The sequence below is a fragment of the Neoarius graeffei genome, chromosome 10 (genome assembly GCF_027579695.1).
Source record: "Neoarius graeffei isolate fNeoGra1 chromosome 10, fNeoGra1.pri, whole genome shotgun sequence".
NCBI lineage: Eukaryota > Metazoa > Chordata > Actinopteri > Siluriformes > Ariidae > Neoarius > Neoarius graeffei.
Window position 1 is genome coordinate 15,772,098 of NC_083578.1, and position 17,275 is coordinate 15,789,372.

The 17,275-nt window shown below is 41.5% G+C and overlaps 1 protein-coding gene across 2 annotated transcripts in view; it reads right to left on the bottom strand.

Moving 5' to 3' along the window:
* vps13a (vacuolar protein sorting 13 homolog A) overlaps positions 1-17,275 on the bottom strand; it is a 238,157-nt gene that overhangs the window by 201,984 nt on the left and 18,898 nt on the right. For both annotated transcript variants that reach the window (XM_060931353.1, XM_060931352.1), the window contains exons 2-4: positions 10,605-10,648; positions 10,418-10,460; positions 1,509-1,604 (exon numbers count right to left, since the gene is read on the bottom strand). In XM_060931353.1, the coding sequence (XP_060787336.1) occupies positions 1,509-1,604; positions 10,418-10,460; positions 10,605-10,648 (183 nt within the window). The remainder of the gene's footprint in view (positions 1-1,508; positions 1,605-10,417; positions 10,461-10,604; positions 10,649-17,275) is intronic.

A 17,275-nucleotide genomic window follows, 5' to 3' on the forward strand; every position in this document is an offset into this window, starting at 1 on the left:
TGCGATTTTGTTTTTTAAAACGAAAGCTGAAAGTTAGGTATAGAATATGTTTCTTACAGAATATGTTACGATGGTAGCTGGTCTTGTATGAATTTCTGAGCTATAAAATGAGTCGTGGTCTATTTTTTACCGTAGCGTGTTATTTGTGTGCGGGGAAGGACACACATTAACAATTTGCATGTGTAGAATGGAATTTTCCACTCCAACAGTTAGAAGTTGATCGCGCTTCCATTTGCGGTCTTTCTGTTACGCGGGTGATCTGTTCGGACGTTATCACTGAAAAGGCGAGTTTTGACAGTTTTATTTTGTTTTAGTCTTGCAGTATAAGGCAACAGAATGTTTCTTTTTCATCTTACTTTCATATTTCGTAGTGTCTGCGTATTTTTGGCCAATATTTTGCAACCATGGTCAATTTAGATCCAACTTTTGATGGAATCTACAGCCAGTCGTTTTGCCCCGCCCCCGCCTCGCGCTCCGTCCGGTGCGGTAGTGATGTCCCGTTGCTCGCGCGCCACAGCAGAGACCCGCGCGACCTTCAGCCGGCACAGTCGCTGTTCTTTTACCACCGCCGTTATTCTCATCTTTCCGGTGTGTTCTTGATTTTTCCATTGTGTCCTATTTCGCCATATCAAATACCCAAAACGCATCATATTATTCATATTTAAGTGAATAATCAATTCAGTCATCATAACTTGGCATTTTTAACCCAAGCAATCAAAAAGAGGAAATTTATTCAATATTTTCACTCCTCTGTGAAGGAGGGGCTTTAATTCTTCATGATGGAGTTATTTTATATGGAAATCAATTTTACAAAAGCATTTGAATTGGAATCAAAAATAATGTTCCACAGTGGAGGCCAGATAAAGCGAGACGCTATCTTTATTCTTATTAAACATGACAAAAGAAACACTGAGTGTTCGGTAAATGCAAAAAAAAAAAATTAGAAAATTTATTTTTTGACCATAATGTCCCAAATGAGAGGCCAGTTTCTGCGACGGACCCATCACCATTTTGAATCTCCAGGTCCAAGATGTAGCACGTATGAAAAAAATAAAAGATACAAGTCACGTATTTCCCAGTAAAACACTTGTTTCTATCTATCTATCTATCTATCTATCTATCTATCTATCTATCTATCTATCTATCTATCTATACAGAGCAAGTATACCTTAGTGGGCGAAGTTATCCCATGTCTGTGATGTCAGATGTTTTCAAATTCGTTTCAATTGTACATTTAAAAAATAAAAAATAAAAAAGGACACTAGATTAGTAACATGTGCGGTCTGAAAACAGCAGCAATGTACGAGCGAATTTAGAGAAATGTAATGCTTATAACTCAGAGACCCTGTTAAAAAGATGTACAAGAAATTATGATTGAATCTCTGCATAAGGAAAGGCCACATGAGCATTTCGGTAAATGAAATTCCAGGTCGCACAAAGGAATTGTGTGGAATTTTGACAGGATATGAGGAATGTCATGAGATATGGGTGTGATTAACGGCTCTTACTGGCAGTGGGGACGATGAGCAAGTAGACCTCGTCGAGTGTCGCCTCCACTGACTGCGTGTACAAATTCTTCCACGGGATCTTCAGTTCCAGGCGGCCTGATGGACCCAAACATTGCAAAAACATTGTAAGCAAACATGAAAAGATCTGCTTTACAAAAGATCTGCTTTATTCATTTAGTGAACCTACATCAAAATCACACTTACCATTTATTCATTCATATCATTTTCCTGACAACTTAAAATCAACCAATCAACACACAGTTTAAAAGAACCACCATGCTAGGCTGGAATTTTTTTTTAAATATCACTTCATGTGTTTTGGTTTCACACTGGTGCTACAATGGAGGCTAACGTAGCGAAAAAGTAACGGAGGCTTTCTGTAAAAGCAGCTGTCAGTCAGTCATGCTGGCGTTAATTCAAATCGCAGGTTTATATTAATGCGCTTGTTGGTGGAAGTCCGCACTCAACGACGCCATGCATCTTAAAATCCAGTAGACGGCAGTAGGGCTGTAACGATACACCCAACTCACGATTCGATTCGTATCGCGATTTTTGACCCACGATTCGATACGCCCACGATTTTTTTTTAAATGTTTTTTTTTAAAGTAGTAAATTTGACTTAACATTTACTTACTTACATTAACTATTTAATAACAAATAATTCAGACCACTGCAGAGAATGAGTAATATGTATGCAAAAATGAACAAATGTATATCCAAAGATTGTTTTATTTCTCAAAATAATACTGTTGAGCCGGAAGCTCTGGTTTTTTCGGTTCTGAAAAAGTCATTTTTCCAAATCGTGTAAATCCGTTAAGATTTTTTTTTGGGGGGGGGGGGGGGGGGGGGGGGGGGGGCCTCTCTCACTGTCTCACTCTCATAGGGCCAATGATTTTCTGTGATCGTGGAAAACAGATGGAAATTACGGAATTTTTATGGTGAAACATTGCTCGCGTGTCAAAATGTAACTGCTGCAGAAGGCTTCCGCCCAAGCAGACATGCCTTCAGTGTTGCCAGATATTGCTAACGTTTTTCACCCCAAAATATGTTCAAAACCAGCCAAAAAGCACCTAAACCCGCCCAATCTGGCAACACTGCATGCCTTTCCGGTCAAGTGATTGTGATTGGCTTGTGGCACACCTAGCCAGCCAATGAGCTGCTTGTTTACAGATTCGCTCCCCGCGTCGCAACCAGAATGGCGACCGCTTAAAAGAAATGAATGCTCTGCCAGTGGCGAGTGTGGACGTTGCGTGACTCGCAGAAGATTGTCGCAGGTCGGCGAAAAAACGACTTACTAATAGATATAAAAAAATAAAAGTAATTTAAGTAAGTTTAAAATGTAATTTAAATAAAAAGTAAAGTATTCATAAATTGAAGTTTGGAAGCGCCTCTGTTTTTGGGCTGAGAAGTTTGAAAGGGTGTACCGCGATTCTGCCTTCTTGTATCGCGATATGGATCGTGGCTCTGCGTATCGCGATTTCGATACGCATATCGTTACAGCCCTAGACGGCAGTAAAGTTCGACAGAGACAAAAACATAGCCAATGTAGAAATACGGTGACTCCATATCACAGTCCACATTCACGGGTACCAGTAATCCTCCGGGATACACACGCAGTCTAATAATTCTAGAAAAACATTACTATGCAAAAGTCTGAGGCATCCTATTTTTTTTTTTTTTATACAAAACTTAGTTACAGATTTCCATTTTATGACTTCTACATTATCGAGTCAAAACATTACAAAAACATTTTAGAGCTCCAAACGTTCGTTCATTTTCCCAGCACAAAATTAAAATGTGACAGGAAATTTTTTTTGGATCTGAGCAGCATATTACATCACAAGAGAGCACTTTTCAGCCTAAGAAAGAAAACATACTGAAGGCTGCTGGGTTTTGGGGCAAAACGAAGAAGCGAGTGGGACAGTCAAAGTGTCCAGAAGAACCGTGGCTGGTTCTGTAAGACGCTCAGTAAAACCTACAGCTCATTTCCTTATCAAACTGCACTCATTGGACCTGAGACTATGAGTTTATTTTATTTTTTCAAAGCAAAGGGTCGTCTCACACCAAATACTGACTTTGGTTCATTTAGGCTACATCCACACGACAACGAGATTTTTTTTTTAGCGGGTAAAACAAATATCGCGTCCACATGGGCAACGGATCAGTAAAATATCAGGTCCATATGGCAACGCAACGCTTGCTGCAAACGATGCAATACACATGCCACACCTCTACGTGCGCTGCAAGACGGTCCCATCGGAGACACCAGAACAATAGAAGTAGTAGGACGCATGCGCATGTAACGGGTTTATTTTTTTCCACTTGCCATTGTGTGTAGTGGTGGGGAAATTCTGCGCTGGCCCTTTAAGAGCGCAGGTAGTTATGGGAACGAGGCGCTGGCCTCTTTACGTTCGTTTTGGAAATGTAAGCGCCAATGCCACTGGACGTTTGCAGCCCGTCCTCAGCAGTGTATTTGTGTCTCATTTCTTCAGAATAAAAAGACTGGTGAACAACACAACGCAACGTCTGTTACACGCATAAACCCCTTCTTCTACCCGGCGTGAAGCACTCACAGGAACAAACACACAACAACAAGATGGCGGCTGCGACTACGCGAGGAAATCGTGCCTTCTGTGTGTACAAATTAGTTTTATTAGTGTGCATAGTTTTATATAACTTAATTTTCTTATTGTGTGTGAACATTTTGAAAAGCATTTTTATATAATTTATATAACTTTTTATATTGTGTGTGAACATTTTGAAAAGCAGTCTTATCCAATAAAAAAAAAAAATTCAAGAAATGGTTCAGTTACTTGTTTATTTAAAAGAAAAGCTGTATACAAAAGTGAATGCAATGCAGTGGTTCATACAAAACGGCGAGAGTGCTGCTTGTTCTAGTCATGTGGTTGTGACGTCATCGTAAACAAATCCGTTCTACTCATCCAGACGACTTCGCAACGGCGCCGTTGCCAGATTTTTTCACTCTGGAACCCGTTCTCAAAAGATTTCGTTTTGGGGCACCCGAAACGCCGGTGCCGTGTGGACGCCAGGCCGAAACGATAAACAATTATCATCAGATTCACCTGAATCCATTGCCGTGTGGACAGGGCCTTAGCCATTTTTGGTCTCCAGCATTTCTTTACATGCGCCTTTTGCACAGTACTGCATTTCCTGACAAACTGGCTGCAGTTGCAGATTTGCATATCACAGAAGGGTTGACTATTGTCCTTGGTGGAGGTCTGCGTGCTCAGAGTTCTCTTCCGATCCTATCCGTGTCTATAGCACTTCATCACGCGAATTTGATTTGCACGTGAAAGGCGAGGGGGCGGGGAATCGCTGAAAGCAAATCACTGAAAGCCATATTCTTCCTTTGAGCCTTTTTTTTTCGCTTCACTGGTCAGACTTTTGCTCTGCTGTGTCTCGCATCAAAAAAGGAAAGATCATTACTAGTACAACAATCTGTACCAGATCAACCATCATAACTTGCACTATTACTAGAGACATGTGGTTATAGGAAAGACTGAGTGAGCCAGACTGCTGTTACTTGCTAGCAACACAGCCCTACGTTCACAAGTTTCTTGTGTGGCTTGTACTTTGTCTCTTGTGGGTGTTTATTGACTGCTTCTGTTGTTTGGACAAACACACACACACCTCTGAAAGCTAAATCCATTAAACCCAAATTACGTAAATCAGGGTAAAAGTTCGTTGTTTAACTCTGAGTAGTGAGTGCTCAGCTTCCTTGGCAGATTAGCAAAGCATACTAAACTTGACTAGTTTGGTACTCTCACCAGAGGCGCCTATGATCATTATTGCCCCTTTCCCACCAAAGCAGTTCCAGGGCTGGTTCGGGGCCAGTGCTTAGTTTGGAACCGGGTTTTCTGTTTCCACTGACAAAAAACTGGCTCTGGGACCAGAAAAACTGGTTCCAGGCTAGCACCAACTCTTTGCTGGGCCAGAGGAAAGAACCGCTGGGAGTTGTTAAGACCAACAACAATTACAAGACTGCGAAAGATCGCCATTTTTAAGCGACGAGAAGCAGCAGCTGTACAAACACGAAGTCATCCATTATTATTATTGTTGTTGCTGCTGCTTCTTCCGTGTTGTTTTTGCTTCGATATTCGTACCAAGGTTTATGCAAACGTAGCGACGTAACTGACGTATACAGCGATGTAATACGTGGCTTCCCTTAGCACCGTGAGCTATGGAAAAGCAAACTGGTTCTCAGCTGGCTCGCGAGTTGAACGAGTTGTGAACCAGCACCAGCCCCGAACCAGCCCTGGAACTGATTTGGTGGAAAAGGGGTATATGACTTCCTTCCAAGCTTCTTAATCATGTCTCCATACACATTTAACAAGAACTTGCTTAGGACATGGGGAAGCCATGGCCTAATTGATAGAGAAGCAGCTTTGGGACCAAAAGGTCGCCAGTTTGATTCCCTGAAACAGCAGGGACGGCTGAAGTGCCCTTGAACAAGGCACGTAACCCCCAACTGCGCCCCCTGGGTACGTCGCTCTGGATAAGAGCAGGGCTTTCCACTAAGGCTCATACTAGCCAGCCATGACAAATAAGTAGCCAGCCGGGGGGGGGAGTAAACACAAAAACTCCTGTGCACGCAGTTCCCAGGATTAAATGTATTTTCCACAGACCATTTATTTATTGCAGGAGAGCATTATTCAAAAACCGTTCATATTATTATTAGCCTAAGTATGCCTGCATAATAGACAAACTATTAATTTCTCAGACATTTGCTCTATTATTATTACTACAACATATTGCATCTTTTTTATTCATTAGTGTATGCCAGACACTAATGCACCAATGAAAACTGATTTGTGCACCGAAAATAAACAGTAATAGGCTATACAAGCTCACATATTGCATCATGAGGCGTTCCTGGCTTGTAAATCTCTTATTTTCAGTGCATGACACATTCACACAACTGAGCATGCTATGAATTAACAACGACAACGGTCTGCAGTGGGGCTACACAATTAAACACTCAGCGAACATTTCTCCATTTGTGTATGAAAATACACTCCAACGACTCGGTTTGGGTTCATTTACAACCAACGGTGTCTTTTGATGCCAGCACGTAATTGAACGAGAGAAGACTGGTTTACTGGAGACAAAATAAGCGTCATCTCTGCTTCTGTTCCCTCCGACGGCCCCGACACACTACTGCCTCCGCCGAGTGCGCACACACACACCGCATGTCGGGGCCGCGGATGAGTTACTCTCCCTTGATCAACGAAGTCGGCGGGGAATTTGTGGTTATTATCGGTACAAACAGCGTGAATCACAACTTAAATGAGTGCAGTTCAGTTTGACATTGTCAGTCCGTTATATAAACATTTAATTTTATTAAAATCAATTAATATTTAGAGCCTGTGGGCTACAAAAATAATAGTCATTAAAGTAGCCGGCTGGACTTAATTGTGTATGGCCGGCAGCCGGTGCTTGTGGAAAGCCCTGTAAGAGCATCTGCTAAATGCCTGTAAGGTAATGTCATGACACAATACGATGATAACATGCTAAGTTTTTATTTCGTTTTTGCACATCAGTTAGCTGTTATATATAAATATAATTCCTCAGTAAAGCTGGTTTCTCTGCTGTACACCCTGATAACTCTTATTTGGTCAACCTCTACCGTGCCCAATGAGTGGCTTCACTCATTGATCACATGCCTGTACAAGAACAAAGGAGATAAGATGGATCCAAGTAATTACCGCGGTATCTCCATCACTGCCACATGCTCCACACTTTCTGTTGCGATAATAGTTGAGCGGTTGAGACCAATCTATGAAGTACTTCTCCTGGCAACTCAGTTTGGTTTTAGAGCAAACAAGTCCACTAATGATGCGATCTTTGTTGTGAAGAATGTTCGACAATCATGAGGGTGAACTGTTCTGCTGCTTTATTGATCTAAAAGCAGCCTAGGACCGGACTGACCGAGATACTCTTTTCAAGATCTTAGAGATACGAATCGGAGCAAAAACGCTTGTCGGGTTGTTGAAGTGTATTTACAATTGAACATCAGCAGCAATCAAGCATGCAACATCAGCCTTCCAGACTTTCTCTGGCTGTAGGCAAGGAGGCCTAGAATCCCCCTGTATCTTCAACATCTTCCTTGACTTCATTCTGAGGTGTATTCTAGACCGGGTTTATCAAGAAATATCTGAGCCCGGTGTCCTCATCAAGTATGAAATTCCTTTTACTTGTACAAGCAGAAGTCAACGATGGGCGCATCCTTGCAAGGGAGAGACTCCCCTCATCCAAGTTAGTTATGCAGATGATATTGTCATCTTCTGTAAAAGCGTTTCCGAAATAGAGAATATGCTGAGGATCTGCCATGAGGAGTTTACCAGGTTTGGACTAACAATATCGGCATCCAAAACAAAGACAATGTGTTTTAATGTTCCTCTAGAGAAGGTGGCGTTGAGCTCCCTCATTAAAATGAGAGATACGCCTATCGAGAAATGTTATCAGCTTCACCTATCTTGATCATACTATATCAAATGAGGAAGGCCATTCAGTATTCACAGTCCAGCGCACTGCTTCAGCTCATAAAAAGGGGAAGGAGTTAAAAACTGTACTCGCAGACCGTCGGATAAAAGTTGTCCACACGTGTAAAGTTTCTAACCGCTTATGTTCGCAATCGCCTCACCTACAGTACTCAGGCATGTTACCTTAAGCCTAGGTCACAACCGGCTGTACGTGCTCCTACGGCCGGTCTACGTGCAAAAAACACAAGAAACGCACGGAGGGCGCACGTGTGACGTGCTGATTTTCAAGCCGTAGACCAGCCGCAGAGGTTCTTTGCCATGTCAAACAAACTATGGGCGCTTACATTTTTTTCCAGGTTGCAAGACAAACTTACGGCCAACGTGCATCTTTCTCCACGAACAAAAAAAACGCAGCGATTTGGGAAACACCAAAAATCACACGGCCAAAAAAAAATCGTACGTCCGGTTGTGACCTAGGCTTTAATGCCTCGCAGCTGGCAAAGCTGGAATCCACATGGATGAATTTTCTCAGAAAACTTGTCCGCAATGGCTTCGAACGCGTTAATCCTCCAAAAAAAAAAAAAAAAAAAAAAAAAAAAAAAAAAAAAAAGACCAAGAGGTAGCGGTAGAATCCCAGCTGTAGAGGACGATGTCGACTGGCACTACAAATACACCAACAACGATATACTCTTCCTCACTCGCTCCTCATCAATCCGTACTTTCTACCTTACTCAACACATGAAGTATATTGCTCATGTTATAAGACTTTCTAATTCTACGTTGCAAAAACAAATACTGTTCCTTTCTAACAAGCCATACGCTCGTAACATCTGGACAATCTATGAAAAATTAACTGGACTTGCCCCAGTCCAACTACAGAGGGAGATGCAGAACAAACAGAGGTTCCTGCCCTTATTGGATGAGATCCTGGGCACCCAACCTGCTGTAGCGGCAGATGGGGAACATTAATGATGATGAGCTGCAGACAGAAACTAAAGTCGCAAATGGGGAACTGATGAAATCTCTAACTGTACAATCCAGAGTCATCATTCAAGCCAGTCATTTGGAGGTCACTTTACTCTCACATACCTAATTTGCACAGAACTGAGAAAGCCTAAACACGAATGGTTCTTGTTGCACCGTTTATGAAATCGCAGCTCTGTGTTATACGTGTATGACAAGGTTCGAGGACTGAGTTAGATTTTCGTGACATTTAGGGTAAAAAAAAAAAAAAAAAATCAATTTGTGATATATGGACTGAAAATATATCAGTATAGGGTCAAATTTTCTCAGGAATCTGAAAATGACATCATTTATGCAAAATCTTTAATAGTCGATTGGGTCGATTGACTTCATCATTCAATGGTCATGACAATACTTGAAAAATTGGTAAAAACGGATGTGAAATTGTGTCGTTAAAAAAAACTTGATCTCATTTCAGAAAAGATTTTAGACCAAAATAATGTAAACTGGTTGTAGTCCATATAAATGGGTATAATTGATTAAATTTTGGTAACTCTACATTCAAAATTGAATGACTGCAAGTTTTTTTTTTTTTTTTACAACAGTGTGTATTTTTTTCACGAACTGAAAATTGATGGGGTAGGGTTAGTAAAAGTACTAATTTTACTTATCTGGTGTTAGAATTAACTTATGTATTGGGTACTGTCTTATTCCCAACAAAATTACAAAGAGATTGATGTATAATACATGCAGGTTTATCATTATATAAACTCAACAGGAAGAATGAAAAGCCACATCCTTACCCAGAAGCTCAAAATTCCTAAAAATTTTGTCACATGCCGTTCGTTGATGAAACTGGCTGGTATGACCTCATTACTTGCTGCAGCCACTGAAACTGACACTTATTTAAAAGAACACAACATAAACTCTTATTCTAAGGTTAATAGATAGCAAGTTTATCACTATTTTGCAAACTGCAACAGGATTAATGTGGATGTTCAAAATATTTGGTCACCAAAAATGTCATTTTCGCCTACTTTTTAGTAAAAATCATGCAAAAAGTCAAGTAAGGGCTGATCATACAGCTTTTTAGGTGTTATATTCTGAAACTACAGCATTTTTTCTATAAGGAAAACACAAAACATTGCATATAGGGCCTTTGTTTATTCAATAATATTTTTTTCACACCGATGTCACAAAAATCTAACTCAAAGTTTCAACCTTGTCGTATGTAGAAGATTAACCGTCTCCTATTGTTTGCTAGTGTGAACAAAGGGTTAGTTTCGTAGCTCCGGTGCTACAAAACACAAGCCTTAGCATATTAGCTCATGGCCTACTGTTTGATGTATTGCAGAACTTAATCACCAAATCTCTCTCACACACAAAAAGAGAAGATGCCCAAGAAAACCTACAGCGCTTGAAATTATAGTGAAATTGACTCACCTATATGCCCCGCCTTGACTTTAAAAGGAATGTCCAGCTGACTCTGATATGCAAAGAAAGAGGTGATTAAATAAAGCATTTACACTGATTTGAATTCAAATGCATTTCAGTTTGGGCAGGCCTGATAGGACACGCCCAAATCTATGCAGTCAAGACACCATGCTCTTCTACCATTACCGGCACTTACCAAGGCATTTTCCTTTATTTCCAGATTCAGCAGAACTGCAGCACCTACAGAAGACAGAAGCAGTTAAGACACAGGATGAGGTGACGATATAGTGCTCAAGTATCGTCGCCATCGTATAAATCCATCTACAGTACGTCCTTAATACAGTGCACAATATAAATTCCCTTTATAATCAATCAGTGTGCTCAGTAAAAAGCTTGCAGTATTTTCTGCATTATTAATAAGCATTTATTTCAGAGAAACAGTTACAGAGTTGGACAGTCAAAACAAATCGAAGTGATCTTCACTGTTAAAGATAAACTCCTGCGAATGTTTCCTCTTCTTTGCAGAGGCCTTATTAAACGTGCAAACGGAAAAGATTTTCTACGCCAACACTAGGGTGGTCCCGAAATGTATGGGAAAATTTTTTTTTTACCAAAACATTCTGACCACCCTACCATTTTTTTACATAGGCTAAAAGAAGGCAACAAGCAAAATTTCAGAAAAATTGGTTAATATTTAGAGGTGCCACACGAGGTTGCAAATCGGGTTAAGCCAGGGGTTCTCAACCTTTTGCAACCTGGGCCCCACCAAAGCTGGTTCATTGCAGTTGGGGGCCCCTCTTCTCGCCCCCCCCCCCCCCCCCCAAACACACTCACCCGCAGTGACGCCACCCGACCTACAGCACCTTATATCGACAGATAGATAGATAGATAGATAGATAGATAGATAGATAGATAGATAGATAGATAGATAGCCAGCCAGCCCTGGGCTAGATTATTATTATCATTATTATTATTATTAGTAGTAGTAGTAGTAGTAGTAGCAGTAGCAGCAGTAGTAGCATTATCCATAGTAGACTAGCAGTAAGAAAACAACAAAAACAACAAATTATTTGGGTAGAGCTGAAATGGGGAAAGCAAAAATACAGTGTGGGGTAGTAGTCTTTAAAAAGACTGTTTGGGTTTTGCGCTGTATCGATGGATTGATGATAGTAGACTAGCGAGAGTCGGCACGAGTTAACTCGGCAAGAAACCAGACTAGTGTGTGTGTGGCAAGCACTCACACGGTGGCCACGGTATGCAGACTCACTCACGTGACGTTGCGTCATGTTCGCGTCACGGGCTTAAAATAACCTACACACAAGATTTTATGATAGATTGATGATAGATTTTATAATAGTATTGATTTGTATGTAATAGTCCAATGTCCTGCATTTTGACATGGGTAAATGTGTTGCATCTGCTTAGCTACTATAGCCTGTTAGCCCCAGATTTTTTTTTTCCTCCATACATGAAGCCTACTCGCGACCCCCCTGGAGTACCTCCGCGCCCCACCAGGGGGGCGCGCCCCCCCGGTTGAGAACCACTGGGTTAAGCCATTAACATTAGTTGGTGCGTAGACTGTTGCAGAGAAGATCTCAAACCCCCAAAAAGTCACAGTTCTAGAGGGAATATGCCACTTCTATGAAAAAGAAGAGGCAGGAAGAGTTTATAGACTGATAGAAGGTTAACTTTCATGCACTAAGGGCTTCTTAAACAATGAGCACTGATCGTAATATGCTGATGAAGTTGTGAATGTTTGTCTTTCTCTGTTTTTCAGATGGCTAGCAACAGTAATACAAGTAGTACCGGTGGTGCAAAGCACAACACCAGAAAGGACAATTATGTTTGGTTAATTGGTCCCACTCCCAAGGAACTGTCTGGGAGAAAGCTTCCTTCTGCTAGGGAAGTCCTTAGGTGGTGTTTACATTAGCAGGGGTGATAGCGTTCCGGCGCGGCGCCGGATTTCCGGCGTACTGTGGCTGGGGGAAAAAAAAAAAAAAAAAAAATCTAGTTCGCCCATTGTCCTGTGTCATTCTGAGATGCGCAGATAGACAGTAAAGGGAATTCAGAATTCCCTTTACTGTATCTGCGCATCTCAGAATGACACAGGACAATGGGCGAACTAGATTTTTTTTTTCCCCCCAGCCACGGTACGCCGGAAATCCGGCGCGGCGCCGGAACGCTATCACCCCTGCATTAGACCGTATCAGCGGATCATCAGATTAACGTTTTTAAAACGATTCGCGTGCACACAGCAACGCCAATACACGGATACGCTAATCACATGACTAATTAGACGGCACGTCACATGATCCCAGTGCATATCGGGCATGCGCAAGTCACTCACCACTTGCAAGTGGAAGGATGGCAAGCAAACACCTTCTCCAGCAGATAAACACACCTGGCTGTGATGTTCATGTTCTCACTGAGTTTAAGCGCCTGAAGGAGGTTGAAATGTGTAAATAAACCTCAGTGCGGCTCAGCGCTTCCTCCTGCGCTCCAAATCACTCCGCCCTGAACAGCGAGTGCCCTCTGGAGGGCGCGCACTCCGGCCCTGCGCAGCTCACAGAGCGCGCGAGTGAAGCGCATGAGCAGTGATTCGGGACTGAGCCGCTGTGTGTGTGATCCCAACGCCAGCGAATAAAGAAGGTGGATGTCACAGTGACGTTGTCCAATGACATCATCAGCTAGAGCTCAGCATTGCGTTTCCTCGCTCCTCAATGTTTACACAGCACCGGATCAGATATGAACCAGGTTGAATACGTGGGCCCTGGCGGATTCCCGTTTCCCGGCGTTTTAATGTGAACGGACAGTGCATCCGCGACGAAAACGAGACAGATACGGTCTAATGTAAACACCACCTTAGTGTGTTCTTTTATCTCCACAAGATGCCATAATACCGAAGGGTTTAGAAAATCACAGACAAGTAATAGCTATTGTTACTTTGAACTAGGGCTGTGCGATATATCGAATATACTCTATATATTGCCGAAAATTCTGTGTGCGATACATAAAATTATTATATCGTAACTATCGAGTATTTTATGGTCATCTTCCGACTTGCGTTCGTTTCGTGTTTGTTTAAAACATTTCCCGGTGGTTTTCTCCCTGTCCCTCAGGCAGTAACGTGAGAGGCTGCCTAAGGGTAAAGAAAACAACGTCACGCACAGGGCTCGAAATTAACTTTTTTTTCTTTGTGTCCCCCAGTGGTCCCGAATTCTGTGTTGTATTGTCCCGAATGGAAGCAATACTGTCCCCATTTTTTTCCTCTCTGAAATAACCAGTGGTTAATATTATCATATGAAGTTACTATTATATTTGTAACTATGCGATTTTGAACCCTTTATATCATTTTTACAATAAGTCACAAGACACAAGCGACACATGTCCTATACATCATCTACTTCAAAATTACAGTTATTGCATTTTCAGTTTATTAAACTTTGGCGATCTCACTGTATGAATAGATACCCGTTTATTTAAAGGGGCCAACTAGCTCATTCAGAAAATGTTTCAACTCCCTACATCTGCAGTACACTTTAGTTGAAAATAAGACCCCTTTTATGTTCATTTCATCTACTTATACCTTGAATATCTGTTGGCATTTATAAGGCCAACTTATAATTTTCACCATTACCGTTATCCATTTTTATGAACTTTCCGTTATCCATTACCGTTATCCATTTTTTATGAACTTTCCGTTATCCATTTTATGAACTTTCGCTGCCGAAACGTGGGTGCAAATGTTAGCAACATCAGCATAGTGCAGGTCCGAGCCTAGCTGTGCTGCTGACTGACTAAACTTTCTGAACTAGAAAGACACCAAGAAAACTCACTTATTCTGTTGAACGGTATCTTCCGTCAATATCATCCACATCTTTCCTGTTGTATTTTATAACGTGTCTAACAGTGTTCATTCAGTTCATTCAGTTGCTAGCGTTGCCTGCAGACCAGGCGATGACACTTTGGATCCTGAAGGTCCCGGAGACGTTATGTCTGGGCTTTCAGTTTCTTCCCCGCGGTCGGTCCGCTTCAACCACTTAAGCATTTTTGTTCTGGCAAGAGTCGGCGCAGCGTGTGCGGTAGCAATTCCATTCCAAGTCCATATAATGCGGACTCCGGCCGAAGATTCTAGAACAGAATGCGCTGCTCTGTAGCCTACGGATGCAGGTGCATCGAAAGTGTAGCTACTATGTATTTTTCGCTGTTAACGTTTTAAAATTAAAATTGACAAATTAGGTGAATGTCTACGTATGTGTTACGGCTTTGTAAATAATATTAATGTAGAACTTTTTTTCTAGATCTGTTTTTTTCCATTGTCCCGGGATTGTCCCAGATATGATAATTTTGTGTCCCGATGACATTTTTTATGGTCCCCGGGACGTTGGGACACCGTTAGTTTCGAGCGCTGGTCACGCACTCGCCAACCAATCCCGGGCGACATCTCGGTGCTGAAAGGAACTTCCGGAAAGATTTTCTAGTTTCGGTTGTGTTGCCAGATTGGGCGGTTTTAAGTGCGCTTTGGCAGGTTTTGAACACATTTTGGGATGGAAAACGTCAGCAGTATCTGGTAACACTGCCGGCAGGAAGATTTCCTGGTTCCGGTTTACAGCGCTGACTCAGTTCGTGCAAATCGCTGGTGTTGCGTAGGCTACCATGTAAGCTCTGTCAATTTCAGCAACACATTAAAAATGGAAGCGGACGAATTGGTTCCTAAAAGAACTAGTAAGGGGTCAGTCATCTAGCATTTTTTTGGATATCGCGAGGAGGACGTGGAACAGCAAATGCCAGTTTGTAAAGTGTGCAAAAAAACCTGTCATCACGAAAGGCAGCAGCCGGAATTCTACACATCTGAGAGGCAGAGCCAGAAAACATTCAGTTCAAAAGTGTGCAAAGAGAAAAATGATGTTTTGCAGATCTCTCTCTTCTCTCCCTCAATCTCTCGCTCTATTGTGAATGTTCCAGTGGTTCTCAGTAGTCAGGTTAATAGCTTGGAGATCTATTTTTTAAAATAATTTAATGAATGAGCACTTTTCTTATTTAGGCTAAATGTCTCTCAGTGTTGAGCTGCACTTTATTGGTTTGAGCTCTGAGCAGCTCTGTATTGTTTTGACCCTTTGTTGCAATTTTCAAGATTGTTTTTGCAGTTTGTGCCACATCTTTGTTGAATAAAAATAGTCTTATTTCAATTCAATTGTGATTAATCACCAACATGAAAATTTAAAATGTGTTGTTGAAAACCACCTGTAAAGTTAACCAAGAATGTTATTTAATCTGCAGGGATTGTAGTGAAAACAGTAAAGAGTAAAAGTTAGATTTCATGGGGTCCTTTAGAGGAGATTTAAATATATCGAGATATATATCGTATATCGTGAAATGGAGAAAATGTATCGGGATATTCATTTTTTTCCCCCATATCGCACAGCCCTACTTTGAACACAGGAAGTTATATTACTGTATTGTTTGTATTAATATGAAACAGTTAATAAGCCACTGTGTCTTGAGTGAAAACTTTAATGGCTTTGTGGCACCTCTAAACATGGAACAATCTTAAAGGGGTACCAAATATAATATATACAGTTGCTGATGTGACAAAGTAACGTATTCTTAAGTATTCTATCAAATTTATATACTAGAAAACAACGAAATATCTTGGTAATTATACGCTAAACCGCACAAGAGTCGCCATTTTTAAAAGACCGTGACGTCAGCGCTACCCACTGCACTAGCGGAACTCTCCGAAATAGAGGAGATAAGCGTGTAATCATGGCGTCGGGCGCATCAAGTGAAAGCGACAGCTCTGTCGAATCATACGAAGAGATCCCGCAAGACACACTGCAAGCAGGCTATGGCTTAGAAGGGTACCAGTTTGAACCTAGGAGAGGTACTCTCGACTCCGGTGATGAAATAAGAGAAGAAAGCTCGGATGACGGCGAGGATGAGACTGATGCTGACCATGGGTATGGCGAGCGTGGGGCAGAGCGTATGCGTGCAGGTGACACGGCGTGGTGCTCGTGCGGAAAATGTAACGTGGAGTTGCTCACGAGTCCAGCAGAATTTATTTGCTGCAATGAGATAGGCGCCACCCGTGGACTTGCGAAATCGTCGCAAGAGGCAGAAACAGGTATTTCACACGTGCTATTCCCAACCTCAATGAGCCAACACAACTGGGCACATACATACGTCACGAGTGTTACGCAGAGAAAATGAACGTGCATTCTGATTGGATAAAATTAATATCATGGCGGGCTGTTCAAACTGCGGAAATAGTTTGCTCAAGCTACTTTCAAAACACTATAACTTTCCAACCTTAGAACAAAAAACTTTAAGTCTTGAATAAGGTTCGTTAATGTGTGTTTTATTGTTATATTTACTCTATATATTGCCCTCTGTTCCCCTTTAACCAAATTTCGCACAATAACTTCTTTTAGGCAATGTTAAAAAAAAAAAAAAGTCAGGTGGTCGTAACAAAATCCTAAAAAAAAAAAAAAAATTTTGGGACCACCCTAGCCAACACACCATCTTATCTACACACAAGAAGTACCACAAGTACCACCTTCTCACAAGATCACACGAGTCTGCTGGCTATACTTCGCCCAACTCCCTTGGATACTGATGGACGCTTGAGTGCGTGCGAGACACGTTTAAAATATGGTTGTGTGTTTTGATGAAGAAATTCAGGGTCAGGAAAGAGGACATAGTCAGAGCAGAAAAAATTCAAAGTAAAAACTATGAAGAAACAGCTTCTCTTTTCTCCTGCTAATTGTTTTTAACCAGTCATCTCGCAGCAAGCTTGTGCTGCCAAGTTATGCAAAACATCAGAGGTACAACGTTCACTTCTTCTTAGGTTCGTGTGAAACATGAGAC